General features: G+C 70.2%; 6 protein-coding genes across 13 annotated transcripts; 3 read left to right on the forward strand and 3 right to left on the reverse strand.

The window, feature by feature from the left end:
- Positions 1 to 102: 102 nt before the first annotated feature.
- On the forward strand, positions 103 to 1788 carry CLPP (caseinolytic mitochondrial matrix peptidase proteolytic subunit). The gene is made up of 7 exons (XM_075026820.1): positions 103 to 169; positions 332 to 433; positions 532 to 603; positions 682 to 778; positions 899 to 1086; positions 1303 to 1408; positions 1495 to 1788. Exons 1-7 carry the CDS (start codon positions 152 to 154, stop codon positions 1665 to 1667), a joined length of 756 nt encoding a protein of 251 aa, XP_074882921.1. The 5' UTR covers positions 103 to 151; the 3' UTR covers positions 1668 to 1788.
- A 590-nt stretch (positions 1789 to 2378) lies between these two features.
- Positions 2379 to 6871, forward strand: LOC142029910 (uncharacterized). 5 transcript variants are annotated; one of them, XM_075025140.1, is made up of 11 exons: positions 2381 to 2552; positions 2657 to 2802; positions 3075 to 3218; positions 3742 to 3852; positions 3936 to 4029; positions 4625 to 4697; positions 5051 to 5210; positions 5305 to 5448; positions 5648 to 5809; positions 6703 to 6731; positions 6795 to 6871. In XM_075025140.1, the coding sequence occupies exons 1-9, from the start codon at positions 2522 to 2524 to the stop codon at positions 5792 to 5794; spliced, it is 1050 nt and encodes a 349-aa protein (XP_074881241.1). In that variant the 5' UTR covers positions 2381 to 2521; the 3' UTR covers positions 5795 to 5809; positions 6703 to 6731; positions 6795 to 6871. The 5 variants fall into 5 exon arrangements, with proteins under 5 accessions (XP_074881243.1, XP_074881242.1, XP_074881241.1 ...); XM_075025141.1 differs by lacking the exons at positions 6703 to 6731; positions 6795 to 6871 and adding an exon at positions 6296 to 6425 and having other exon boundaries at positions 2380 to 2552; XM_075025138.1 differs by having other exon boundaries at positions 2382 to 2552; positions 6703 to 6836.
- ALKBH7 (alkB homolog 7) lies at positions 6357 to 7585 on the forward strand. The gene is made up of 5 exons (XM_075026702.1): positions 6357 to 6617; positions 6703 to 6876; positions 7074 to 7198; positions 7298 to 7416; positions 7494 to 7585. Exons 1-5 carry the CDS (start codon positions 6357 to 6359, stop codon positions 7583 to 7585), a joined length of 771 nt encoding a protein of 256 aa, XP_074882803.1.
- PSPN (persephin) lies at positions 7516 to 8838 on the reverse strand. Its single transcript, XM_075025154.1, has one exon. The coding sequence runs from the start codon at positions 8312 to 8314 to the stop codon at positions 7643 to 7645; it is 672 nt and encodes a 223-aa protein (XP_074881255.1). The 5' UTR covers positions 8315 to 8838; the 3' UTR covers positions 7516 to 7642.
- A 148-nt stretch (positions 8839 to 8986) lies between these two features.
- GTF2F1 (general transcription factor IIF subunit 1) lies at positions 8987 to 14632 on the reverse strand. Of its 2 annotated transcripts, none has more exons than XM_075025130.1 (14): positions 14562 to 14632; positions 13292 to 13354; positions 13136 to 13182; positions 12960 to 13032; positions 12172 to 12365; positions 11823 to 11993; positions 11071 to 11249; positions 10840 to 10984; positions 10697 to 10755; positions 10465 to 10584; positions 10305 to 10378; positions 10079 to 10214; positions 9429 to 9558; positions 8987 to 9326 (listed from the first exon to the last, which is right to left on the reverse strand). In XM_075025130.1, exons 2-14 carry the CDS (start codon positions 13301 to 13303, stop codon positions 9122 to 9124), a joined length of 1545 nt encoding a protein of 514 aa, XP_074881231.1. In that variant the 5' UTR covers positions 13304 to 13354; positions 14562 to 14632; the 3' UTR covers positions 8987 to 9121. The 2 variants fall into 2 exon arrangements, with proteins under 2 accessions (XP_074881231.1, XP_074881230.1); XM_075025129.1 differs by having other exon boundaries at positions 10697 to 10758.
- A 308-nt stretch (positions 14633 to 14940) lies between these two features.
- Positions 14941 to 21473, reverse strand: KHSRP (KH-type splicing regulatory protein). 3 transcript variants are annotated; one of them, XM_075025110.1, is made up of 20 exons: positions 21164 to 21471; positions 19855 to 19951; positions 19696 to 19734; positions 19512 to 19551; positions 19381 to 19430; positions 19233 to 19304; positions 18750 to 18807; positions 18492 to 18663; positions 18296 to 18394; positions 18108 to 18206; positions 17902 to 18004; positions 17719 to 17819; positions 17493 to 17634; positions 17204 to 17364; positions 16984 to 17102; positions 16818 to 16906; positions 16480 to 16677; positions 15911 to 15988; positions 15655 to 15815; positions 14941 to 15463 (listed from the first exon to the last, which is right to left on the reverse strand). In XM_075025110.1, the coding sequence occupies exons 1-20, from the start codon at positions 21377 to 21379 to the stop codon at positions 15455 to 15457; spliced, it is 2103 nt and encodes a 700-aa protein (XP_074881211.1). In that variant the 5' UTR covers positions 21380 to 21471; the 3' UTR covers positions 14941 to 15454. The 3 variants fall into 3 exon arrangements, with proteins under 3 accessions (XP_074881211.1, XP_074881210.1, XP_074881209.1); XM_075025109.1 differs by having other exon boundaries at positions 19512 to 19734; positions 21164 to 21473; XM_075025108.1 differs by having other exon boundaries at positions 17493 to 17819; positions 21053 to 21473.
- Positions 21474 to 21826: the final 353 nt, after the last annotated feature.

Below are 21826 nucleotides of genomic sequence, written 5' to 3' on the forward strand. Positions count from 1 at the left end.
GGCGGAGCCGACGAGGAGGGGCGGGGCCGAGTGAGAGGGGCGGGGCCCGAGGAGGAGGAGGCGGGAGCAGAGCCGGGGGGTGTGTGTCTCGGGGAGGTCACGTGTGTCACGCCCTGAGCGTTTCCGGGGCGCAAAGCGCTTCCGGGGCGCCATGGGGCCCGGGGTGGCGGTGAGGGGCCGGGGGTCGGTACCGGGGGGGGGTTCGCGGTAATGGGGGGGCTGCAGGGCCTGGGGGGTGGGTGGGATGGTGGAGGGGTGCCCGTGGGGTCCTGGAGGGGGGGTCCCGGTTCGGCCTGGGTCGGCCCTGACCCCCCCCCTCGTCCCTCTGCAGCACACCCTACGCCTGGCCTGGGGGGCGGCCGCCCGCCGCAGCCTCCACGGGACAGCGCCCGCCCGCGCCCCCCCCCTCATCCCCATCGTGGTGGAGCAGACGGTGAGCCGGGGGGGGGACACGGACCCCCCCACTCCCCCCCCCTCAGTATGTCGTGTCCGTCCCCCCCACGGCCCCCCCTGACCCCCCGCTCCCCGCAGGGCCGGGGGGAGCGAGCCTACGACATCTACTCCCGCCTGCTGCGCGAGCGCATCATCTGCGTCATGGGGCCGGTACGTACCCGGGGGGGGAACCCCAAACCTTGTCCTCCACCCCCCCTTACCCCCCCTCTTTTTTCTCTCCCCCCCTAGATCGACGACAGCCTGGCCAGCCTGGTGATCGCGCAGCTCCTCTTCCTCCAGTCCGAGAGCAACAAAAAACCCATCCACATGTACATCAACAGCCCGGGTGAGGCTAGGGGGGGGGGAGGTCGTTGGGGGGTTTGTGGGGGGCTCACCACGCCGGTGCAAAGGTGTTTTTTAATTTGGGGGGGCGGGGGCACTGTGTTTTATCGTGTATTTCCTGCAGGCGGGGCGGTGACCTCGGGTTTGGCCATCTACGACACGATGCAGTACGTCCTCAACCCGGTGTGTACGTGGTGCGTGGGGCAGGCGGCCAGCATGGGCTCCCTCCTGCTAGCCGCCGGAGCCCCCGGCCAGCGCCACGCCCTGCCCAACGCCCGCATCATGGTGCACCAGCCCTCGGGGGGGGCACGGGTACGATAGTGGAGTGGGGGGACACGGATATGTGGTGGGGGGACACATGAGAGACCCATGGCGGTGGGGCTGGGAGCCCTGCTGGGGCGAGGAGGGGAGGCTCTGTGTGTGGGAGGGGGGGGGGTGCCAAATTTTGGTAGCGGGGGGGGTCTGGGTCACTTCACCCTGCCCCCACGCTTCCCACATGCCCCCCGCCGTCCCCCCTCCCCACCCCAGGGCCAGGCCACCGACATCGCCATCCAGGCGGAGGAGATCCTGCAGCTCAAACGCCAAATCAATGGGCTCTACGCCAAGCACACCGGGCAGCCCCTCGCCGTCATCGGTGAGACCCCCCGCTTCCGCCAACACCCCCCCAGGACCCCCCTAAACCCCTCCCTGATCCCCCCCTGTGTCCCCCCCCTGCCCCAGAGGCGGCGATGGAGCGGGACCGTTACCTCAGCCCCGTGGAGGCGCAGGACTTCGGGCTGCTTGACCGGGTGCTGGTGCATCCCCCCCCCCGCGGCGAGGACGAACCCCGGCTGGTGCAGAAGGAGCCTCCCCCTGCCCCCCCTGCGCCCCCCAACGCCCCCCCGGGATCCTGAGACGCCCCCTCCCCCTGCCGAGGGGTGCGGGGGGGTTGGGGGGAGGGCTGTGTGCCCCCCTCAGCCACCCCCCCCAACTTCGCTGTACCCCCGGCAGGAATTAAAGGGCTGTGGACCCCGACTGAGCGCTGGGGGGCTGGGGGGGCGGCAGGGAGGGATTTTGGGGGGGTCGGGGTCCTACAGAGGGATTGGGGGGGGGCACCAGCTCCCCCCCCCCCAGGTGGAGCCATGTACCCATGTACTCTCCACTGCCATGTATCCCCCTGGAGCTGTATCCCCTCCCCCAGCTCTACGTCTGCCCCACACTTGTGGGGTGACACCCCCCCCACCAAGCCTGGCCCTGTGCCCCCCCAGGCGCCTATCCCCCCCCCCGCCATGTGCCCCAAAACTGCCCCCCCAGCGTGCCCCGCGGGCTACCACCCCCCCCGAGGAACGACATCTCCCGGCGTGCCCCGCGCCCGGCGCTCATTGGTCGCCGCCGTCGTCCAATGGGAGGCGGGGGGCGGGGTCAGGCGGGCTATTTAAGCGGCGCGCCTGTGGGGAGGGGGCGGAGCTTGGCCGGGCCCGGAGCGGTGGGGCGGGGGCGGGTTTGGGGGCTGGGGGGGGGGGCACACAGGGGCCTTAGGGGGTGGGTTGGGGGGCAGCAGTGCCCTCGGGGGGGGAACAGAGGCCCCTTGGGGGGCTGGGGGGTGGATTGGGGGGGCGCCTGGGGCAGGTTTCGGGGCAGCGGTGCCCTCGGGGGGGGGGGCGCAGAGGGGTCTGGGGGGGTCCCGTGGGGCAGGTTGGGGGGCCGGGGGGCAGCTGAGCTTCCGTGTGTCGTGTCCCCCCCCCCCCAGGTCCCGCCTGCGGGGACCATGGACAGCCCAGGCCGAGCCCCCTCCCCAGGTAACGGGGGGGGGTGTGTAACGTGAAGGGGGGGGGAGTTGGGGCGCGGGGGGGCCCAGCCGGGGGTCCTGACCGCCTGGGTTCTCCCCCCCCCCCCCCCCCAGCCCCCGAGATCCTGCTGGCGGAGGCGGCGGCCGGGCTCTGTCTGTCCCCGGGGGCGGGGGGCGACCAAGCGGACCCCCCCGGCACCTCCCCGGGGGACCCCAGCGGTGACGAGCCTGGGGGGGCCTGCCCGGCCACCCTGGAGCAGGCAAGAGGCTGGGGGGGGGGCAGGATTGGGGGGGTTGGGAGCTGGGGGTGGCAGGATGGGGGCTTGTGGGGTACGCGGGGGAGGATTGAGGGGGGTTATGGGCTCGGGGGGGTTCTTTGGGGTGCAAGATGGGGTTATGGGGCTGGGGGGGGGCCCTGAGGTCGAGGAGGGGAGGGTGAGGTCCCCAGGGAGGGGGGAGCAGATGGGGACGAGGGGCCTTGGGGGGTCCTCCGGGGAAGGGAGGGGTGCCAGACGTGTTCCCCCCCCCCCAGGAGCTGGCGGCGCTGGGGCTGCCCCCCGGAGGGGGCCCGCAGGCGCTGGGGGGGCTCCTGCGCCTCTACCGAGAGGCGGTGGCGGGGGGGGCCCGGCGGGAGCAGGAGCTGCGGGGGCTGCGCCAGCGCCTCGGGCCCCTCCAGGTCAGCGGGGGGGGAAGGGGGGCGGGTTGTCCCTGGGGGGGGGTCCCTGTGTCCCCAGAGGGGTCCCCGTATCCTTGGAGGGGATCCCATGGCACCTGGGAGGGTCCCTGTGTCATCTGGGGGGGGGCCCACATCCCTCAGAGTGTCCCCATGACACATGGGGGGGTGTCCCTGGGGGGGGGCTGATGTCCCCCAGGGGTGTCCCTGTGTCCCTCAAGGGGTTACTATGTCATCTGGGGTCCCCCCAGGTCCCTGGAGGGGTTTCCGTGTCCCCTGAGGGTCCCTGTGTTCCTGAGGGGGGGGGCCGTGCCCCTTGGGGGGGTCCTCACATCCCAGAAGGAGCCCCATGTCCCTCGGGGGGGGTCCCCGTGTCTCTCAATGGCCTCCCACGTCACCTGGGGGGGGGGTCCCACGTCATCTAGGGGATCCCTGTCCCCCTCAGGGGGTCCCTGTCCCCGTGGGAGGGTGGTGGTGGTGTCCCCCTCCCGGGGGGGTGTCCCTGACGGTGCCGGGGGGGCCGCAGGGTCGCGTGGCCGCCTGTGCCCGGGCCATGGCGGCGGCGCGGGACGAGGCCGAGCGGCTGCGGGAGCACAACCGGTGCCTCTGGGCGCTGCTGGCGGCCGAGCGGGCGCAGGTGGGTCCTGGGGGGGACGGACAGGGTCGGGGGTCCAGGATTCCCCCCGCAGCTCACACACCACCATCTCCACCCATTCCCAGGGGTCCTGGCATGGCAGCGCCCGGCACTGCCCCACGGCACAGCCACGCCAGGAGCCCAGGGAGGGCACGGCTCAGAGGAGACCCCGGCGTCCCGGTGAGTGGGACACCCCCCCCGGGACCCCTGAAAACTCCCGGGACCCCCAAACTCTCTCCAGGGATCATTGAACCCCCTCCAGGATCCTCTAGGGACCCCTGAACCTCCCCAGGGACCCCTGAACCTCCTTGGGACCCCCAAAACCTCCCCTGGGACCCTCTGAACCTTCCCAGAACCCCTAAACCCTCCCCGGGGGTCCCCTGAACTCCTGTGGGACCCACAGCCCCCCCCTCCCCGAGATCTCCTGAAGCTCCTCAGGACCCCCAAACCTTCCCCAGGGACCTCTGGGGCCCTCTGAACCTCCCTGAGACCCCCTAAATCCTCCTGGGGTTCCCCTGAACCCCCTCAAAACCTCAAACCCTCTCAGGATTCCCTGTGCCCCCTTGGAACCCCTCTGAACCCCCCCAGAACCCCAAAACCTGCCCAGGACACCCCCCCCCAGCCCCTCCTGAAGCCCCTGAACCCCTCTGAGCACCCCCAGCTTCCCCCCCAGGACCCCTTCAACCCTTCCAGGACCTCCCAAACCCCCCGGTCCCCCCACACCAAGTCTGCACCCCCCCTCCCCAAACCCACCCTGACCCCCCTCATCCCGCAGCCACGGAGCTGCCGAGCGCGGTGCCCCGGCGGGGGGTGAGGGCGGCCGGCAGAGCCCCCAGGACGGCCCAGAGGTGGGGATGGGGGGGGACTGGGGGTCTGGGTGGGCTGTGGGACAGGGTATGCTGTGAGTCTGGGGGGTCTTGTGGGTCTGGGGTCACCGTGGGGCTGGGAACAGTGTGAATTTGGGGACGCTGTGGGTCTGGGGAGGGACACGCTATTGTTTTGGGGGGACACTGAGGGTCTGGGGAGGCCTTATGGGTCTGGGGTCACTGTGGGGCTGGGAACTGTGAATTTGGGGATGCTGTGAGTCTGGGGACACACACACTGTTTTGGGGGGTCGCTGAGGGTCTGCCATCACTGTGGGTCTGGGGGGGACACCGTGGGTCAGAGGACGCCGTGGGTCCCCATCACCCCTCTCCCACAGGCAGCAGGGAGCCCATCGGGGGTCCGAGCCCCCCCCCGACCCCCCCCAGCACCCGCCGGCCCCCCGACGGGACCCCGACCTGGAGCAGGAGCTGCAGCGGCTGCGGGAGGAGGCGGCAGCCGGGAGGGAGGTGATCGCCCTGCAGCACCGCTGCCTGCAGGTAACGGGGTTGGAGGGGCGACTCAGGGACTCCCCCGCCCCGCCGTGGGGTCCCCAGCCCCCCCCTCGCCCCCTCCCTGATGCCGGTGGTGCAGGAGGCGATGGCGGCGGTGCTGGCGGCCCCCAGGCCCCCCACCCCGGGGCTGGAGCAGGAGTGGGGGCGGCTGCGGCGGCTGCAGGGAGCCCTCGCCCGCGAACGCCGAACCTTCACCGAGGCCGCAGAGCGCCTGGCCCGAGAGGTGGGGACCCCCTGCACCCCCCCCCACCATGGGGACCCCCCCAGACCCTCCCTGGGAGGGGGCACCCCCCACAGGGATGGGGCATCCCTGGGATACAGCCCCCCAGGGACCCCCTCTATGGGGTTGGGACCCCCCCCATGGGTCTGGGGACCCCCTGGGGGTGGGGGCTCCTCCCCAAACCCCCTCCCCCCCCCCCCAGTGGGAGCAGTTCGAGGCGGAGCGGGTGTCCCTGCTGCGGCAGCACTTCTTGAGCACCCCCGACCCCTGGGACACCCCCGACCCCGCGGGTGACCCCCAGCCGTGGGGCACCCCACGACCAGGGGGCGGCCCTGAACCCCAGCCCTGAGGGGGGGGGCTGCAGGTGAGTATGGGGGTGTCTGGGGCTCTGGGGGGGGACGGACTTTGGGGTTCCCTGGGCTGCTCTGGGGCTCCATGGAGGGGACTTAGGGGTTCCCTGGGGGGCTCTGGGGTTCCCTGGAGGGGCTTTGGGGTTCCCTGGGGCTCCTTGGGGGGGTCTCTGGAGCTCCGGGGGGGGCTTTGGGGCTCCCTGGAGGGGCTTTGGGCTTCCCTGGGGCTCTGTGGGGGGGCTGTGGGGTTCCTTGGGGGCTCTGGGGTTCCCTGGGGGGCTATGGGGCTGTATGGGGGGGCTGCGGGGTTCCTTGGGGGCTCTGGGGTTCCCTGGGGGGCTATGGGGCTGTATGGGGGGGCTGCGGGGTTCCTTGGGGGCTCTGGGGTTCCATGGGGGGGCTCTGGAGGCCGGCGCTCCCCATCCTCGCCACCCCTCCATTCCGCCGCCGCCCCACAATACCCCGCGCGCCGACCTTCTTCCCGGCGTGCCCCGCGCCAGTCCTCCCGGCCACAGGGCGGCGCTGTTGTCACGGCGCGTCCCTCTCCGCCCGGCTCCCGGCATGCACCGCGCGGGCGGCCTGTGGCGGCGGCGGCGGCGGCCGGGGAATGGGGCCGCGCTCGGAACCGGGCCCGGCACCGGGCCGGGGGCGGAGGCGGACCCGGGGCTGGTCCGAGCCTCCAGCCCGGAGGTGGAGCGTCGGTTGCGGGGCCTGGCGTCGGTGCGCCGGGATTTCCTGAAGCCGGGGGAGGCGGCGGAGCTGCTGCGGGAGCTGGAGCCGGTGCTGGGCCGGCGGCCGTACCAGTTCGATCACTGGGACGGGGTGAGGGCGGGGACGGGGACCGGGACGGCCCGGGGGGCTGAGGTCAGAGGTCAGAGGTCTCTTGTGTTCCCCTCCCCCCCTCCAGGCGATCTGCGGGTACCGGGAGACGGAGCGGGGCCGCTGGGGGGGGGCGGCCCGGGCGGTGCTGGGGCGGGTGGCGGCCGCCGCCTTCCCCCCGGGCCGCCCCCCGCTGCCGCTGGTCCACGTCCTCGACCTGCACCCCCGCGGGCACGTGCGGCCCCACGTCGACAGCGTCAAGGTGCGGCGGGGGGGGGGACACGGGACACGACAGACCCCCCCACCCGTGGGGCTGGGGACAGACCCCGTGTGAGGACAGGGCTGGGGGTGGGGGGTGACGCACACCCTGTAACCTCCTCCCCCAGCCCCACTGCCCCCCCTTACCCGCGGGGGGGGGTCCTGACTCGTGTGTGCGTCCTGTCCCCCCCCCCCCCTCAGTTCTGCGGCTGCACCATCGCGGGGGTCTCCCTGCTGTCCCCCAGCGTCATGCGCCTGGTGAGCTGCCGGGCGCCGGGGCAGTGGCTGGAGCTGCTGCTGGAGCCCGGCTCCCTCTACGTCCTCCGGTGAGCGAGGGGGGGGATTGGGATTTGGGGGGAGGATTGGGATTTTGGGGAGCCCCCCCCCCGACACCCCCTTTTCGGTCACTCTCCCCCCCACCCCAGGGGCGCTGCCCGCTATGACTTCACCCATGAGATCTTGCGGGACGAAGAATCGTTTTTCGGGGGATGCCGGGTGCCGCGGGGCCGGCGGCTCGCCCTCATCTGCCGCAACGCCCCCCACGGTGAGCCCTGACCCCCCCCCCGCCGACCCCCGCGGCACACAGCCCCCCCTGACTCCCCCCTCTGTCGTTCCCCCCAGACACGACTCCGGAGCCTGTTGGCGACTCCTCAGCTTTTATTGGGGGCACAGAGACTGAGCTGTCCCCTCCGCAGCCCCCCAATAAACAGTGACACCCCCCTCACCCCCTGCTACCAGGCTGGTGCATTCTTTGGGGGGGGGTGTGTGTCTCACCCCACGCAGCGGCAGGCGGCAGCCGAGAGCTGGCGCAGCTGGTGCCAGTGTTGCCCCTCGTCCAGGAAGGCGACGTCCTCATACCGGCTGGGGCGACAGCAGGGTCCGGCCCCCCCCGGGCCCCCCCCCGGCCGCAGCCGGGCCAGGGCCAGCCCGTGGTTGGTGGGGGGCGCGGGGCAGCCCCCCCCGCAGTAACGGAAGAGGACGGTTTCTTCGGAGGGGTACCCCAACCCCAATTCCTGCACCCGCACCGCCAGGCTGCGCAGCCCGCACCGCGGCCCCCCCGCCGCCCAGCGTGGCCCCCCCGGCCGGGGGGGGGGCGCAGGGGGGGTCTCAGCCGTGTCTCCCGGTTGTGGGGGGGCGGTGGTGGCGGGGAGGAGGAGGAGAAGGAGGAGGAAGGCTGCGGGGAACGGGGTTGCTGCCATTCTGCTCTGGCTGTGCCGGCCCGGGCCCCCGGCGCTGCCTTTATGGCCCCAGGGCTGCGTGGGGGGGGGGACGACGACGACAGAGGGGGGGGCCCGGCTTAACCCTGCTCTGCCCTGGTGGGGGGGGCCTGAACCCCCCTCCAGACCCCCCCGGGTGAGAGGGAGGTTGCGGGGGGGGCGAGGAGGGGTGACGGAGGGGGTTTGGCCCCCTGGGACCCCCAGGTGTGGTGCGGGGGGGGGCATTTAGCAGGGAAGCCCCCACCCTGGAAGGGTTAATGGTGGCTGGGGGGGGGGGGCTGGCAGTGCCAGAGGAGCTGTGGGAGGCAGGCGGGGAATGTGGGCCCCCCCCAGTGGGACTGGTGGGCCAGGATGTGTCGGGGGGGCTTAATACCCCCCCCCCCCGAGGAAAATAATATACTCCCCCAGTGGACCGAGACCCCCCCAGGAGTGACCTGCCCCCCCTGCCGGGCCGAGGTAACCCCCCGGGGGTGATACTGACCTTCATGGGCCTGTAACAATGCCCCCCCTCCAGGGCTGTTTTGGGGTGAAATACCCCCAGGGGGTGGTGGAAATCCCTCCCCTGGCTGAGCAGGGCCCCCCCAGAGGCAGAACCCACCCCGGGGGGGGTCACACGGGGGCTCCTTCCCATTTAGGGGGACCCCAAAACCCTGCGGGGAGGGGTGTGTGGGACTAGACACCAAAATACCAACCCAGTGGGGGGGAGCCAGGCTGGCACAACCTGGGGAAAAAAAATCCTCTAAAAATAGCAACAAATCCCAATTCCTCCCCAAAGCGGAGATGCCAGGGCAGCCTCCCCTCCCCAGGGCCTGCCAGGGGGTAGCTAAATATAGCTGGGGGGGTAGCCAGGCCCCCCCCCCCCCCCCCAAAAAATTGCTCTGGGGAGTTTTACAGGGATGCAGCAGGTACAAAAAAATTTATCGCTTGGCCAAAGCCAGGAAAAATGGGGGAATGTGAGGAAAAGAGCGCAAAGGGGTGGAATGGGGGGGTCCCGGTGAAACGGGGGGGTTCCCAGTGAAATGGGGGGGGTCCCTACTCCTTGAGGGAGAAGTGCATCTTGTCGCCGATGACCTTCCGCTCAGGGTTGAGGCGTTTGAGGATCTGGGCGAGGACGTTGACGGTGGCGTCGCTGCTCAGCCCCGTCCGCTTCGTCTGGAATTTTTTCAGCAGATCCTTGGTGGTCATCGGCTTGCGGGTCAGGTACCGCCGCACCGCCTCCTCCGTCAGCTGCACCTCCCTGCGGAGGGGGCACGGGGGGGCTCAGCGAGGTGGCTGACCCCCCCCCCCCCCAAAAAAACCCCAACCCCTCGTGGGGGTTCCCTGCCCCGCCGCTACTCACCCGCTGCTGGGGGTCGATTTGCCGGAGTGGGGCTGGGGGGTGGATTTGCCGGAGGGCGGCTGTGGCCCCGAGTCCAGTTTTAGCCGTTTGGCGGCCGGTGGGTCCGGCCCCCCCGGCGGCTGCCGACGGCCTGGGGGGGGAACGACACACAAAGGGACGGACATGGGGTCAAGGACAGACCCTGGGGGGGCTTTGGGTCTGCCCCCAGGGTACTCAGAGCTGTGTGTCCCCCCCAGGCGCTGGGAATTGCCCCACAGGATCAGGATCTGCCCCAGGAACCCTCAGAGCTGCCCTGGGGTGCTGAGAATTGCCCCCTGCCCAGGGTAGCGGGAATTACCCCAGGGTACGAGGCTCTGACCCCAGACTCCCTCAAAGCTGCCCCAAGGCACTTGGAGATGCCCCCAGGGCTTTGGGAATTGCCCCAGGGGGTCAGGATCTGCCCCGGGGTCCCTCAGAGCTGCCCCGAGGTGTAAGGAGCCACCCTGGGGGGGTCTGGAGCTGCCCCAAGCTGTCCCCCAGCCCCCTGAGGGAGGTCTGGAGCTGCCCCAGGACCCCACAGATTTGCCCCAAACCACCAGGAGCTGCCCCAGCAGCTGTCCCGGGGCAGGGGGACCCCCCCCAAGCCGTCCCAGGGCCCCCCTGGCCCCCACCTTGCTCCAGCTTGGAGGCGGCGGCACGGAGGGTAGAGCTGGTGCTGCCGGGCTCCGTCGGCGTCCCCGGCCGGCTGTTGCCCCGTGAGCTGCTGGCCGAGCCCCTCCGCTCCCGCTTCGGGGGTGTCTTCTTCTTCTGTGGGGGGGCCGGGGGGGTCAGGGGGGGCTCCAGGGAACCCCCCAAACCCCCCCGCCAGGTGTGGCAGGACGCCTGCACCCCACTTACCGCCATGAAGAGGGCAGAGGATGTCTCGCTGTCGATGTCGCTCTCCTCCGAGGTCTGCGACTCATCGCTGCTGTCTGGGGGGAACACGGGACACCGTTGGTTGTGTTTCCAGCTGGTTTCACCCCAAAAATGCTGGGTGGGGGCGGGGGCAGGGGCTCACCCTTCTTCTTCTTCTTCTCCTGTGGCGTTGGGGCCTTCTTCTCCTCCTCCTCCTCCTCCTTCTCCTCTGCTGCCTTCTCCTCCTCGCTCTCCTCGCTGCTCTCGCTCGCCTCATCAATGCCTGGCCGGGGGACAAGGGGGGACGCGATGGTGACACCACGGGGGGACAACACAGGACACGCACACAAGGGCCCCCCCAGCACGGGGGGGGAGTTTCCCATCCCCATCCCCACCTTTGGGGCCATCGTCCTCCTTCGTCACCTTGGGCTTCCCCACCTCCTCCTCCAGCGAGCTGCTGCAGGGCAGAGCAGGGCTGTGTTTGGGGGAGCACAAATGGGGGGCCCCCCCTGTGCCCCCTGACCCCCCGCCAGCCTACCTGGAGGCGTCAGACATGTAATCCACCTCCTGCCCCTCAAAGTCCCCGTCGTCGCTGTCCTCGAAGGCCTCGTCCTCGGAGCCCTTCTTCTTCTTCTTCTTCTTCCCCGCCAGCGCCGTCTTCTTCGGCTTCGGTGCCTTCTCCCCTGGGGGGGGTGATTTGGAGGTGGGGGGGGTGTCAGTGCTGGCGCAGCCCCCCCAGCCCTCCCCCCCGAATCCCGTTCCCACTCACCCTCGGCCTCGCTGCCCTCGCTGTCGTCGGAGCTGAGCTCCAGGTCGTCCTCCAGGTCGTGGATCTTCAGCTCCCCCCCCTTCTTCTTGGTCTTCTTCTCCTTCTCCTCCTCCTCCTCGTCCTGGTCCCGCAGCCGCCGCTGCTGCATGATGCTGAAGTGGTTCAGCACCTTGTTCCGCCTGGGGGGGACGACAGGGGACAAGCAGGGGTGTCAGCACCCCCCAGCTCCAGGTGACGGGGTTCTGGGGTGTCCCCTGGCTCTGGGACGTGTCCCCAGCGCCTGCCCCCCCAGCTCTGGGGTGTCCCCTGGGACTTTGGGGTGTCCTCTGGGGCTCTGGGATGTGTCCCCAGCGCCTGCACCCCAGCTCTGGGATGTCCCTGTGGCTCTGGGGGCTCCCCTGGGACTTTGGGGTGTCCCCTGGGGCTCCGGAATGTGTCCCCAGGCACCAGGATGTCCGTCCCGGCTCCAGGATGTCCCCATGGTTTTTTGGGGTGTCCCCTCCAGCTCTGGGGTGTCCCCTGGGGCTCTGGGACAGCCCTGCTGTCCCCACATGTCCCCTCCAGCTCCAGGACATCTTCCTCCAGTTCTGGGATGTCCCCGCTGTCCCCAGGACATCCCCCGTCCCCAATCCACGTTGTGCTCCCCACTTCCGGGACCTGTTCCCCCCAGCTCCAGGCTGTCCCCCCTCTCCCTGGGACATCCCCCCCCATCCCCAGGACATCCTGGTGTCCCCCCCATCGTGTCCCCTGACCTCTCCCACTCCTCCTCGGCCTCCTCAGCTGTCAGGGTGCGGTGCTTCGCCAGGGGGGTGAAGTTGTACCAGTGCTGGACGGGAAAGGCCTCGAAGGCGCCGTCGGGGCATTGGGTGAAGATGTAGTAGGAGGCATTTTCGGTGACACCGCCCTTCTTCACCCCCTTGTACCTGTCGGAGGGGACGTTGCACAAGGGGCTGGCTCCAGCCCCGTCCCCATCCCCATCCCTGCGTCGTCCCCGTCCCCATCCCACTTCCAGGCTGTCCCTGTCACCAGGCTGTCCCCACATCCATCCCCCATCCTGTCCCCCAGCTCTCCCCGTCCCCAACCCATCCCATCCCCGCTCACTTGCGCCCGGCTTTCCCGTTGACCCTCAGCAGCCAGGGCTGATCCTCGGCCCGGAATTCCCGCAGGACGATCCCGTACTTCTTGCGCCGAGCCTCCTCCCGCAGCCGACGGTTGAACTCACTGCCGGCGCCAGACTCAGGCAGTTCCTCCTCCTGGTAGATCTTCTTGTTGCTCAGGTCCCGCTCCATCCGCGCCTGCCGGAGGTCCAGCTTAGACCCAGCCCCGAGACCCCCCAGCCCCAAATCCCATCGTCCCCAAATCCCCCAGCCCCAAATCCCACTATCCCCAAACTCCCCAGCCCCAAATCCCACCACATCCCACCATCCCCAAATCCCACTGTCCCCAAAACCCCCCCGTCCCAAATCCTGCCGTCCCCAAATCCCCCAGCCCCAAATCCCACCATCCCCAAAACCCCCAGCCCCACATCCCATCGTCCTCAATCCCCCATCCCCAAATCCCACCATCCCCAAACCCCCCCAGCCCCAAATCCCACCACATCCTGCCATCCCCAAATCCCACCGTCCCCAAACCCCCCCAGCCCCAAATCCTGCTGTCCCCAAATCCCCCTATCACCAAACCCCCCCAGCCCCAAATCCCGCCACGTCCCGCCATCCCCAAATCCCACCATCCCCAGCCCCAAATCCCACTGTCCCCTGGCCTTACCCCCCCCAGGCTGTCACCCTTGAGTCCCGCTGTCCCCAAGCCCTGCCACCCTTCATCCCCCTCTGCCTCCCGTCCCCAGTGACCCCCCCAGCGCTGTCCCCATGTCCCCCCCATCCCTGTGTCACCTGGTGCCAGGTGGCGAAGTTGACCTTGTCAGCGGCGTTGAAGGCCATAATGTTGTACTTCTTGGTGGTGTTCCTGTGGCACAGAGACTGTCACCGGCATCCCCTGCTCCCCCCCCCCGAGCCCCCCCAAACCCCCGACACCCCCCAACCCTCCCCCGAGCGCCCCCCAGACTCACTTGGGCACCCGGACCACATACTCAGTGACCATCTGGCTGCTGGTGCCCTGTGGGGAGAGTGGAGGGTAGGTGCTGGGGGGTGCCGGGGGGGATCCTGTGGGTCCCATGGGGTGTCCCGGGGGGGGGTGTCTTTGTGGGTGACCACCCCACACTCACCAGTGAAGCCATCCCTGCGGTGTGGGGGGACACGGGTGCTCCCAGATGAGGCTCAGGGGGTTCCTGGAGAGCGGTAGGGGTGGGGGGTGAAGGTCCTGCCCTGCCCTAGAGCGCCTCCAACCTGGGAATGCCCCCACAGCCCCTATAGACCCCCCCATTGCCCCATATGTCCCTTCATAGCAATCTACAGGGCCCTTTTGCCCCCCCCCCAGTCCCCCACAAAGCCTCCCCATGGGACCAGACACCCCTTAAGGGCCCCCAGGATGCCTCCACCCCCCCAGAGCCTTCTATAGGCCCCTCGGCTCCTGGAGACCCCCCAGGGTGTCCAGACTCCCTGTCTGCAGCCCCAGAGATCCCTATAGGATCCATACATCCCTCCACAGCACCCCCCAAGGGACATCAACTCCTGTAAGGCCCTTATCTGCCCCCCCCCGCCCCTGGCACCCTCACAGACTCCAGGTTCCCCCAAAACCTCCCCATGGCACCAGGAACCTCTTTAAGGCCCCCAGGAGCCCCCCCGGGCCCTACAGGGACCCTGCGAGGGCCCTATAAGGACCTCCAGGTCCCAGGAGCACCCCACCCCTACAGATACCCACAGGAGTGCCCCACAGACCCCTACAAAGACCCCCAGGAGCACCCCCAGGGCCCTATGGAGACCCCCATGCCCCAGGAACCCCCCCTGGGGCCCTAGGGACCCCCCCAGACCCCTACAGGGACCCCCAAACCCTAGAACTGCGCCTCAGACCCCTACAGGGACCCCGAGGAGCACCCCCAGGGCCCTAGAGAGACCCCCAGGCCCCAGAAGCTCCCCCCGGGACCCTATAGGGTCCCCCAGGAGCAACCCCAGGGCCCAGGAGCCCCCCCGGGGCCCTAGTGACCCCCCCAGACCCCTATAGTGACACCGAGGGGCCTTAGGGATGCCCCCAGACCCCTATAGGGACCCCCAAACCCTAGGAGTGCCCCCCAGACCCCTACAGGGACCCCCAGGAGCACCTCCAGGGCCCTAGAGAGACCCCCAGGCCCCAGAAGCTCCTCCCGGGACCCTATAGGGACCCCCCAGGAGCAACCTCAGGGCCCAGGACCCCCCCCGGGGCCCTAGTGACCCCCCCCCAGACCCGTATAGTGACACCCAGGAGCACCCCCAAGGTCCTCTAAGGGCCCTCCAAGGACCCCCAGGCGCCCCCCCCAGACCCCGACAGGGACCCCCAGGGCCCAGGGCCCTACAGAGACCCCCAGGCCCCCCCCCGGAGCCCCCCCGCCCAGGCCCCACCGCGCATGCGCTGCCGCCGCCGCCTCCGCCCGCTCCCGGCGCCTTCGCCGCCGCACTGCGCAGGACCGGAAGTTCTCTCACGCCGCCGGAAGTAACGCCCCGCCCCGCGGAAGCGTCGCCATAGCAACGGCGGCGGCCTACTCCCCCAAACCCCCTTTTTTTTTTACCCCAAAGAGCCCGGGGGGGGGGGGGGGGAGCCCGGACCCTCCGGGGGAGGGTGGGGGAGACCCCAAAACCCCCTTTAATCTCCCCAAGCCCTGACTGGGCCCCAACCGCCCGGCTTCCCCACAAACTGCCGCTTTCTTAAAAGGCCCCAAAATCCCCTGATGTGAACCCAAAACAGTGGGGACGGGGGTAGCAGGGAGAGGCCAAGCCGGGGGGAGTTTTGTTCTCATTTATTTGTGAAGTTAAAAACAAGCGGTAAAAAGTAAAAACTGAGCGTACAATTGTCGTTGGTGGTTTTTTTTGTTGTTGTTGGTTTTTTTTTGTATTTTTTTTTTTTGTCGATCTCCTCTGGAACAGACACGGCGGGGGAGCGGCCGGGGGGGGGGCAGGGAAAGGCCCCGGGGGGTTGGGGGGGACGGGACACGGGGGGACACGACACCCCCGGCTCCGGCAGCTCCGAGGAATGTTCAACTCTACCTACGAGCGGGGGCCGGGGGCTCCGGCGACAATTCCGAGGAGTTTGTGGGGCGATTTGGGTGGTTTCTCCGAGCGGCTGAGGGGGTGGGAAGAGGAGGGTGGGGGGGTTTGAAGCCCCCCACCCCCCACCCCGGGGTGAGGGGGGGGGTCTGAGGAAAAGGAGGGAAGGGGGGGGGCCGCTCGCCCCGGCCGGCCGCGGCCGCTCGCCAAAAACAAAAGGGGGGTCACAGACGGGGGGGTTCACATTCGGTTCACTGAGCCTGGGGGGGGGAGAAGAAAAAAGACACGGGAGTGGGTGGGAGGCAGCACTGACCCCCCCTCTGCATGGAGGGGGGGGGTTGGGGGCAGAAGGAGAGCAGCGCTGCCCGCCCCCAGCCCCCCAGGGAGTTGGGGGGCTCGGGGAGGTGATACCCCCACCCCGACCCCCCCGGGGGCGCGGGGGGGTCCGTACCTGCTGTCCCTGCTGCGTGGGGGGGGGCGCGGGCCCGGCGGCCCCCGGGGTCTGTCCGTAGTAGGCCGCCTGCTGCCGGTAGTACTCGGCCCAGGCCGCGCTGTAGTCGGGCTGGGGGCCGGGGGGGGCCCCGGGACCACCCCCCGTGGCCACCTGGGCCGCTGTAGGGGGATAAGGGGGGGGATTGTGAGGGGTGGGAGACACGGGGGTGTCCCCTTGATCTCCCCCTAAGTGTGAGGTGGGGCGGGGGGCTCACCTTGTTTCTTGTAATATTCCTCCCAGGCTTTTGTGTAGTCCTGCTGCGGGGGGGCCCCAGGCTGCTGGGGCTGCTGGCCTGGGGGGGGGGGGGGCACGGCAGGGTCAGAGCCCCCCTCCAGTACTGCTGGAGAGGGTCCTAGGACCCCCCCCCAAGTCATTTTGGGGGCTCCACAGGGTGGGTTAAGGGGGCCTCCCAAGGAACTTGGGGGTGCTGGTGTGTTTTGGAGGGGGTTCAGGGGTCCTGGGGTGCAGTTTGGGGGCTCCCCAGGGTTTCAGGCCCCCCCGGGGTGGTTTGGGGTCCCCCCTCAGGCAGTTCAGAGCTCCCCAGGATGGGGTGGGGGAGGTCAAGGTGGCTCAGGACCCCCCCCCCCCCCACCGTGTGTGGCTTGGGGTCCCCGTGGGTGCTTTGGGGTGTCATTGTTGCCCCCCACCCCCCACCCCCCCATATGGGGCTCAGTGTCTCTACAGCCAGTTTGGGGGGGGGGGAGCCCCGGTCCCTGTAAGGCAGTTTAGGGGGGTCTCAGAGAAGGCTCCCCCCCCTTGCCTTTATTTTTGGGGTGCACTCACCTATTTTCTTATAGTACTCCTCCCAGGCCTTGGTGTAGTCGGACTGGCCGGTGGGGGGGGGCTGGGGGGGTTCCCCCTGGACGGGGGGGGCGGTGGGGGCGGGGGGCTGCCCTGGCACCGGCCCCGGCGGCTGCTGGTAGTAGTGCGAGTAGTAGGCGGCCCAGGCGGCGTTGGGGTCTGCCGCCGCCGCCGCTTTGCCTGGGGGGGGCCCCAAAAAAAAAAAAAAAGGGTGAGGTGGGGGGGGAAGGATCCTTCAGAGAGCCAAGGTGGGGTGAGGGGGGGGGCCGCAGGACCCACCACCACCACCACGAAGCAAGGCGGGGGGTCTCGGTACTCACTGGGGTCATGGGGGGCCGGCGGCTGCCACTGGGGGTAGGTGTTGCCCCAGCCCTGGGGGGGGTACTGGTGTGGGGGGGGGCCTCCGGGGCTGTGGGAGAGGGGGAGTAAGGGGGCTGCCAAAAGGGGGGGAACCCCCCCACACCCCGGCAAACCCTCATTACTCACTGCGGGGGGGCTCCGGGGGGCCCCTGGTTGAAGGGTCCCGGGTTAAAGGGTCCCATGGGGCCGGCGGGTCCCGGCGGCCCCCCCGGCCCCGGCCCTGGCCCCACGGGGCAGAGCGGACCCTATGGAAAGAGAAGGAAAAAAAAGAGGGGGGTGTGTGTCAGCACAGCCAAGGGGAGCACGTGTAAGTTTTGGGGTGCCCCCCCCAAGCTGCTTCCCCCACCTCGATCTTCTCCTCGATGAGCTGCTTGGCGTGGTCGATCTGTTGGGGGGAGCCGCGGATGATGAAGAGTTTGAAATTGGGGTCCCCGTTGGGGGGCAGCTGGCGGGAGATCTCCACGAAGGCCCCCGTCTGCTGGTTGATGGCTTTGACGTTCTCCCCGCCTGCGGTGGGGGGGGGACAGGGGGCAGCGGGGGGGGGGCACACGGCGGGGAGCTACAAAGGTCGGGGGAAGGGGTTCGGGGGGTTCTTTGGATTTTTAATTTTATTTTGGGGAGGGGGCTGCGCTCACCTCTGCCGATGACCAGCCCGCACTTGTGGGTGGGGATGGAGAAGGTCATCTCGCCCCCGGGGGGGCCCCAACTGCCCTGGCCCCTCCCGCGCCCCCGCCCCCCCGGGGGCATCCCCGGCCCCGGGGGTCCTGGGGGGCCGCTCTGCGGGGGGAAGGGAGGCGTCAGGGTGGGGGGGGGAGGACGGTCGCCCCCGTTTCGGGGCGCCCCGGGCCGCCCCCCCCCTACCCGCAGGCTCTGGAGGAGGTCGTTGATGATGCGGGCAGCGTGCTCGCAGCGCTCGGGGGGGCCCATGATGTGGGCGATCTTCTCAGGGCCCGTCCCGTCGTCTGGAAAAGGGGGTGCAGGGGGTTAAGGGGCGTGGGGTCCCACCCAAATGTCCCTGGGGGCTGGGGGGGCGCAGCTCCTCACCTTGTTTGAACTGTATCCGCACCCCTGCGTCGTTCTGGATTTTCTTAATCATCTCCCCGCTGCGTCCAATGACGACGCCGACTGAGTGCCGGGGAACCGGCACCTGGAGGGGAGGGGGGATAGGGGATGAGATGGGGCTGAGGGAGGGGGGCCAAAGAGGGCGTCGGGAACCCCCAAATTGGCCACGGCCCTCCCCTGGGACTCACATCGATGCCACCGCCGATGCGGGAACCGTATTCGTTGCGGTCGCCGAAGCCGCCCTGGTCGCGCTCGCGCAGGATGTCCATCACCATCTCACAGGCTTGCTGCAAGGCACGGGGGGGGGGTGTTTTTGGGGCGGGGGGTGGATTCTGGGGGGCGGGGGGATGTTTTTTGGGGAGCAGAGGAGTCTCACCTGGACTTTGTAGGGATCCCCAATTATCCGCAGGGGTTTGTCGACGTTGGTGTTTTGGGAACCGTCTTGGATCAGGATCATCTTCACCCCGGCTCGCTCCTATAGCAGGAGGGTGAGCTGGGGGAACTGCCCCCCTATGCCAAAATACACCCGGTGGGGAGTGGGTTTTGTTTTTGGGGGGGTGGTCTGGGCTTACCTGGAGCTGCTTGATGGTCTCGCCACCCTTGCCGATGACGAGGCCGGCTTTCCCGGCGGGGATCATGATCTCCTGCACTGTCCCATTCTGCCCGTTAGCATTGTCGTGGAACTGGCCTGGGGGCCCCCCTCGCCCCCGCGAGACGATGTCATCAAGCATCAGCTTTGCCTTCCTGGAAGGGGGGGGCACAGGTGGGTGTTCGGGGACACACACACAGGCGGTTTGGGGTGGGGGACACGGGGACGACCCCCTACTCACTGCACGGCCTCTGGGGATCCCGTCAAGGAGACGCTGCGCTCCGGCAACCCACCGCTGTCTGCAGGGAGGGGGGGGGCACGGTGGGAGAGGGGGGCACAGGGGGGCGGCGTGGCCCCCCCTGCCCCACAATGGGGGAAGAGGGAGCTTGGAGGGACCCCCTGAGCCCCACAGTTAGGGGAAGGGAGGGGTTGGAGTCCTCTCGAAGGGGGGAAATGGGGGGCTGGGGCACCCCCAAATTAGGGAAAGGGAGGATTAGGATCCCCCCCTCCCCAAAAAGGGGGACCAGGAGGCCCCTCACCCCCCACAAGGAAAAAGATGATTGGGGACCCCCCTGGGAAGGGATTGGAGACCCCCCCAGGGAAAGGGCATGCTAGGGACCCCCCATGGGGCAGAAGGGATATGGGGGATCCCCTCCCAGGAGCTGAGGAGGATCCCAGGGCCCCCGCCCCCTGGGGAATTGGGGGATCCCGAGGCCCCCTTTACCTGGGGAGATCTGTACTTTGCAGCCTGAGTCCTGCTGGATCTTATTGATCTGCTCCCCGCCGCGGCCAATGACTGTGGGGGGGAGGCACCGTGTGGAGGGGGCTGCGCTGGCCCCCCCAGAGCCCCCCCAGAGCCCCCCCGCACTTACTGAGTCCCACCATGCCGTCAGGAACACGGTACTCCTCTGTCACTGTTGACCTGTAGAAAGATGGGGGGGGGGTCAGGCACCCCACGACCCCCTAACCGCCCCCCAGAACCCCCCCAGACCCCCCATCTCACCTGGGTGGGGGGTGAATGGGTCCCAGCTGGGTCGGGAGCGCTGTAGAGGGAACCAAACCCCCATGAGGGTACAGGGCTGCTGGCCTCCCCCGGCCAGGGGGGCCCCTGTACCCCCCCTTCCAGCCCCCCCCCCAAACCTCCCAGGGGGCCGCAGCCCCCCCCCAAAGCCGCCAGCTGTACTCACAGTCTCCCTGTGCCGCCAGCTTCTTGCTCTCTGGCTGGTCTGGGGGGGCGAAAAGCACCGTTAGGTGGCCCCCGACCGCCCCCTGAAACAGGGCTGCCTGACTTAGGGGGCGTCATCCCCCCCTGGTTTGAGGGTGTCCCATCCCCCTCCCTCCCTTACCGCCATCCTCCAGCTGCCGCTTTTGCCCCCCGAAGCCAAAATCGGGGGTGTTGTTATTCACCGTCGTCGCTGCGTCCCCCCCGATTTTCGCCGCTATCTGCAAAGGGAACGGTCGGCGCCCAGCGGTCACCCCGAAAAACGGCCCTCCGGGGAGAGAGGAAGCCCCCCCCCCCCCCACTGGCCCCACACCAGCGCAGGGGTCCCCCAGACCCTTCCCACGGGCCCCACGCCACGGTGGGAGACCCCAGCCCCCGCACAGGGGGCCCCTCAAAACCTTCCTATGGATACCACACTGTGATAGGGGGCCCCCAAAATCTCCCTGTGAGCCCCGTGCTCTTGTAGGGGGCCCCCATAAATTTCTCCGTGGGCCCCACACCACGGTAGGAACCCCCAAAACCACCCCCTGACCCTTCAGCACAGCAGGAGCCCTCTCAAACCTCCTCATGAGCCCCTCAGCACAGGGGGAGCCCCCCCGAAACCTCATCCTTGAGCCCCACACCATAGCGGGAGCCCCCCCAAATCTCTCCGTAAGCCCCCCACCGCAGTGGGAGCTCCCTCAAACCTGCCTCTGAGCCCCTCGCCACGGCAGCGGCCCCTCAAAAACACCCCCACGCTGCAGCAGGAGCCCCCAAAACGGCCCCAGGGCGCAAGAAGAGACCCCCGTCCCATCCCGTAAGCCCCACACCAGGGGGGGAGCCCCCTCCCCTCCGCAAACCGGGGGTACCACTGGGGGGAGCGACCCCCCCCGGGCGCACTCACGCCTCCCCAGCCCCCTCCACCCCCGCCGCGATTCGAGGTGCTCGGGGAAGGGGGGCGGGGGGGCGAGCGCCCCAAAAGCCCCCAGCCCCCCCGCCCTCGCTGAGCATCCCCCGCCATCTCCTCCTGGTCCCGGGCCGGGGCTCCGGCGGGGGGACACCGGCCCCCGCTCTCCGTCCCCTCCCCCCGGGGCTCCGACCGTCCCGGTCCCGCTCCCGTTCCCGCTAATTACGGCGCCCGCGGGGCGGCTCTTCCACCGCCCGAACCGGCTCTCCCCCCCCCACCCCGGGCGGCGACCCCGGGATACCCCCCCCGCCTCGCTCGTTCCCGGGACCCCCAGCCCCCCCTCCCCTCCGCCCCCCCCCGGGCAAGGTGAGAGCGCGGGAACGGGGGGGGGGGGAGGGAGGACACCCCGCGCGCCCCCGGGGGGGCGGGGCCTTACCGGGAGGGTGGGGGAGGGGCCCGGCACGGCGGGGGAGGGGCCGCGGCGCCGCGGCGGGGGCAGGGGGACCCCGGCGCCTCCCGGTGCCTCCCCCCCCGCCGGGCCCCTCACCTGCCGGGCCCGTTGCACGGCGTCGGCGAAGGCGTCCTTGCGGATGCCGCCGGGCGGGCCCCCCCCCGCGCCGCCCGGGCCCGGCCCGCCGCCCGCGGCCCCCCCCGCGCCCGCACCGCCCGGAGGCGGCGGTCCCCCGGCGGAGGCGGCGGCGGCGGGGGCCCCCCCGGGCGGCCCTGGGGCGGGCGGCGGCCCGGCGGGGCTGTACTCCGACATGGCGGCGGCGGCGGCGGCGGCGGCGAGGGCGCGACGCGGGAACAGGCCGCGCTCTCCACACACCGCGCGGGGCACGCTGGGAGCGGGGCGGGGCCACGGAGGGGGAGGCCCGCCCAGCCGGCGGGGCCGCCGCCAATCGCCGCGCCGCCAGGCCGTGACCGGCGGCGGCCGCCGGCCAATGGCGGCGGGGAAGGAGCCGGCGCGCGGCGGCGGGCGGGCGGGACGGCGGGAGGAGGTGAGTGGCGGCGGGGAGGGCCAATCGGCGCGGGAGCGGCGGCGGGAGCGGGCGCTCATTGGGGGGTGGGCGGGGGCGGGATCGCCGGGACGGACGGGGCGGCCGGCCAGTCGCGGCGGCCGCCGGGCCGCGATTGGGCGAGGAAGCGGATGGCGGGGGGGGTTGGGGGGGCGGGCTGCTCCTGACTGACGTTCGCCGGGGCCAACGCCGCG

The sequence above is a fragment of the Buteo buteo genome, chromosome 4 (assembly GCF_964188355.1).
Source record: "Buteo buteo chromosome 4, bButBut1.hap1.1, whole genome shotgun sequence".
Taxonomy (NCBI): domain Eukaryota; kingdom Metazoa; phylum Chordata; class Aves; order Accipitriformes; family Accipitridae; genus Buteo; species Buteo buteo.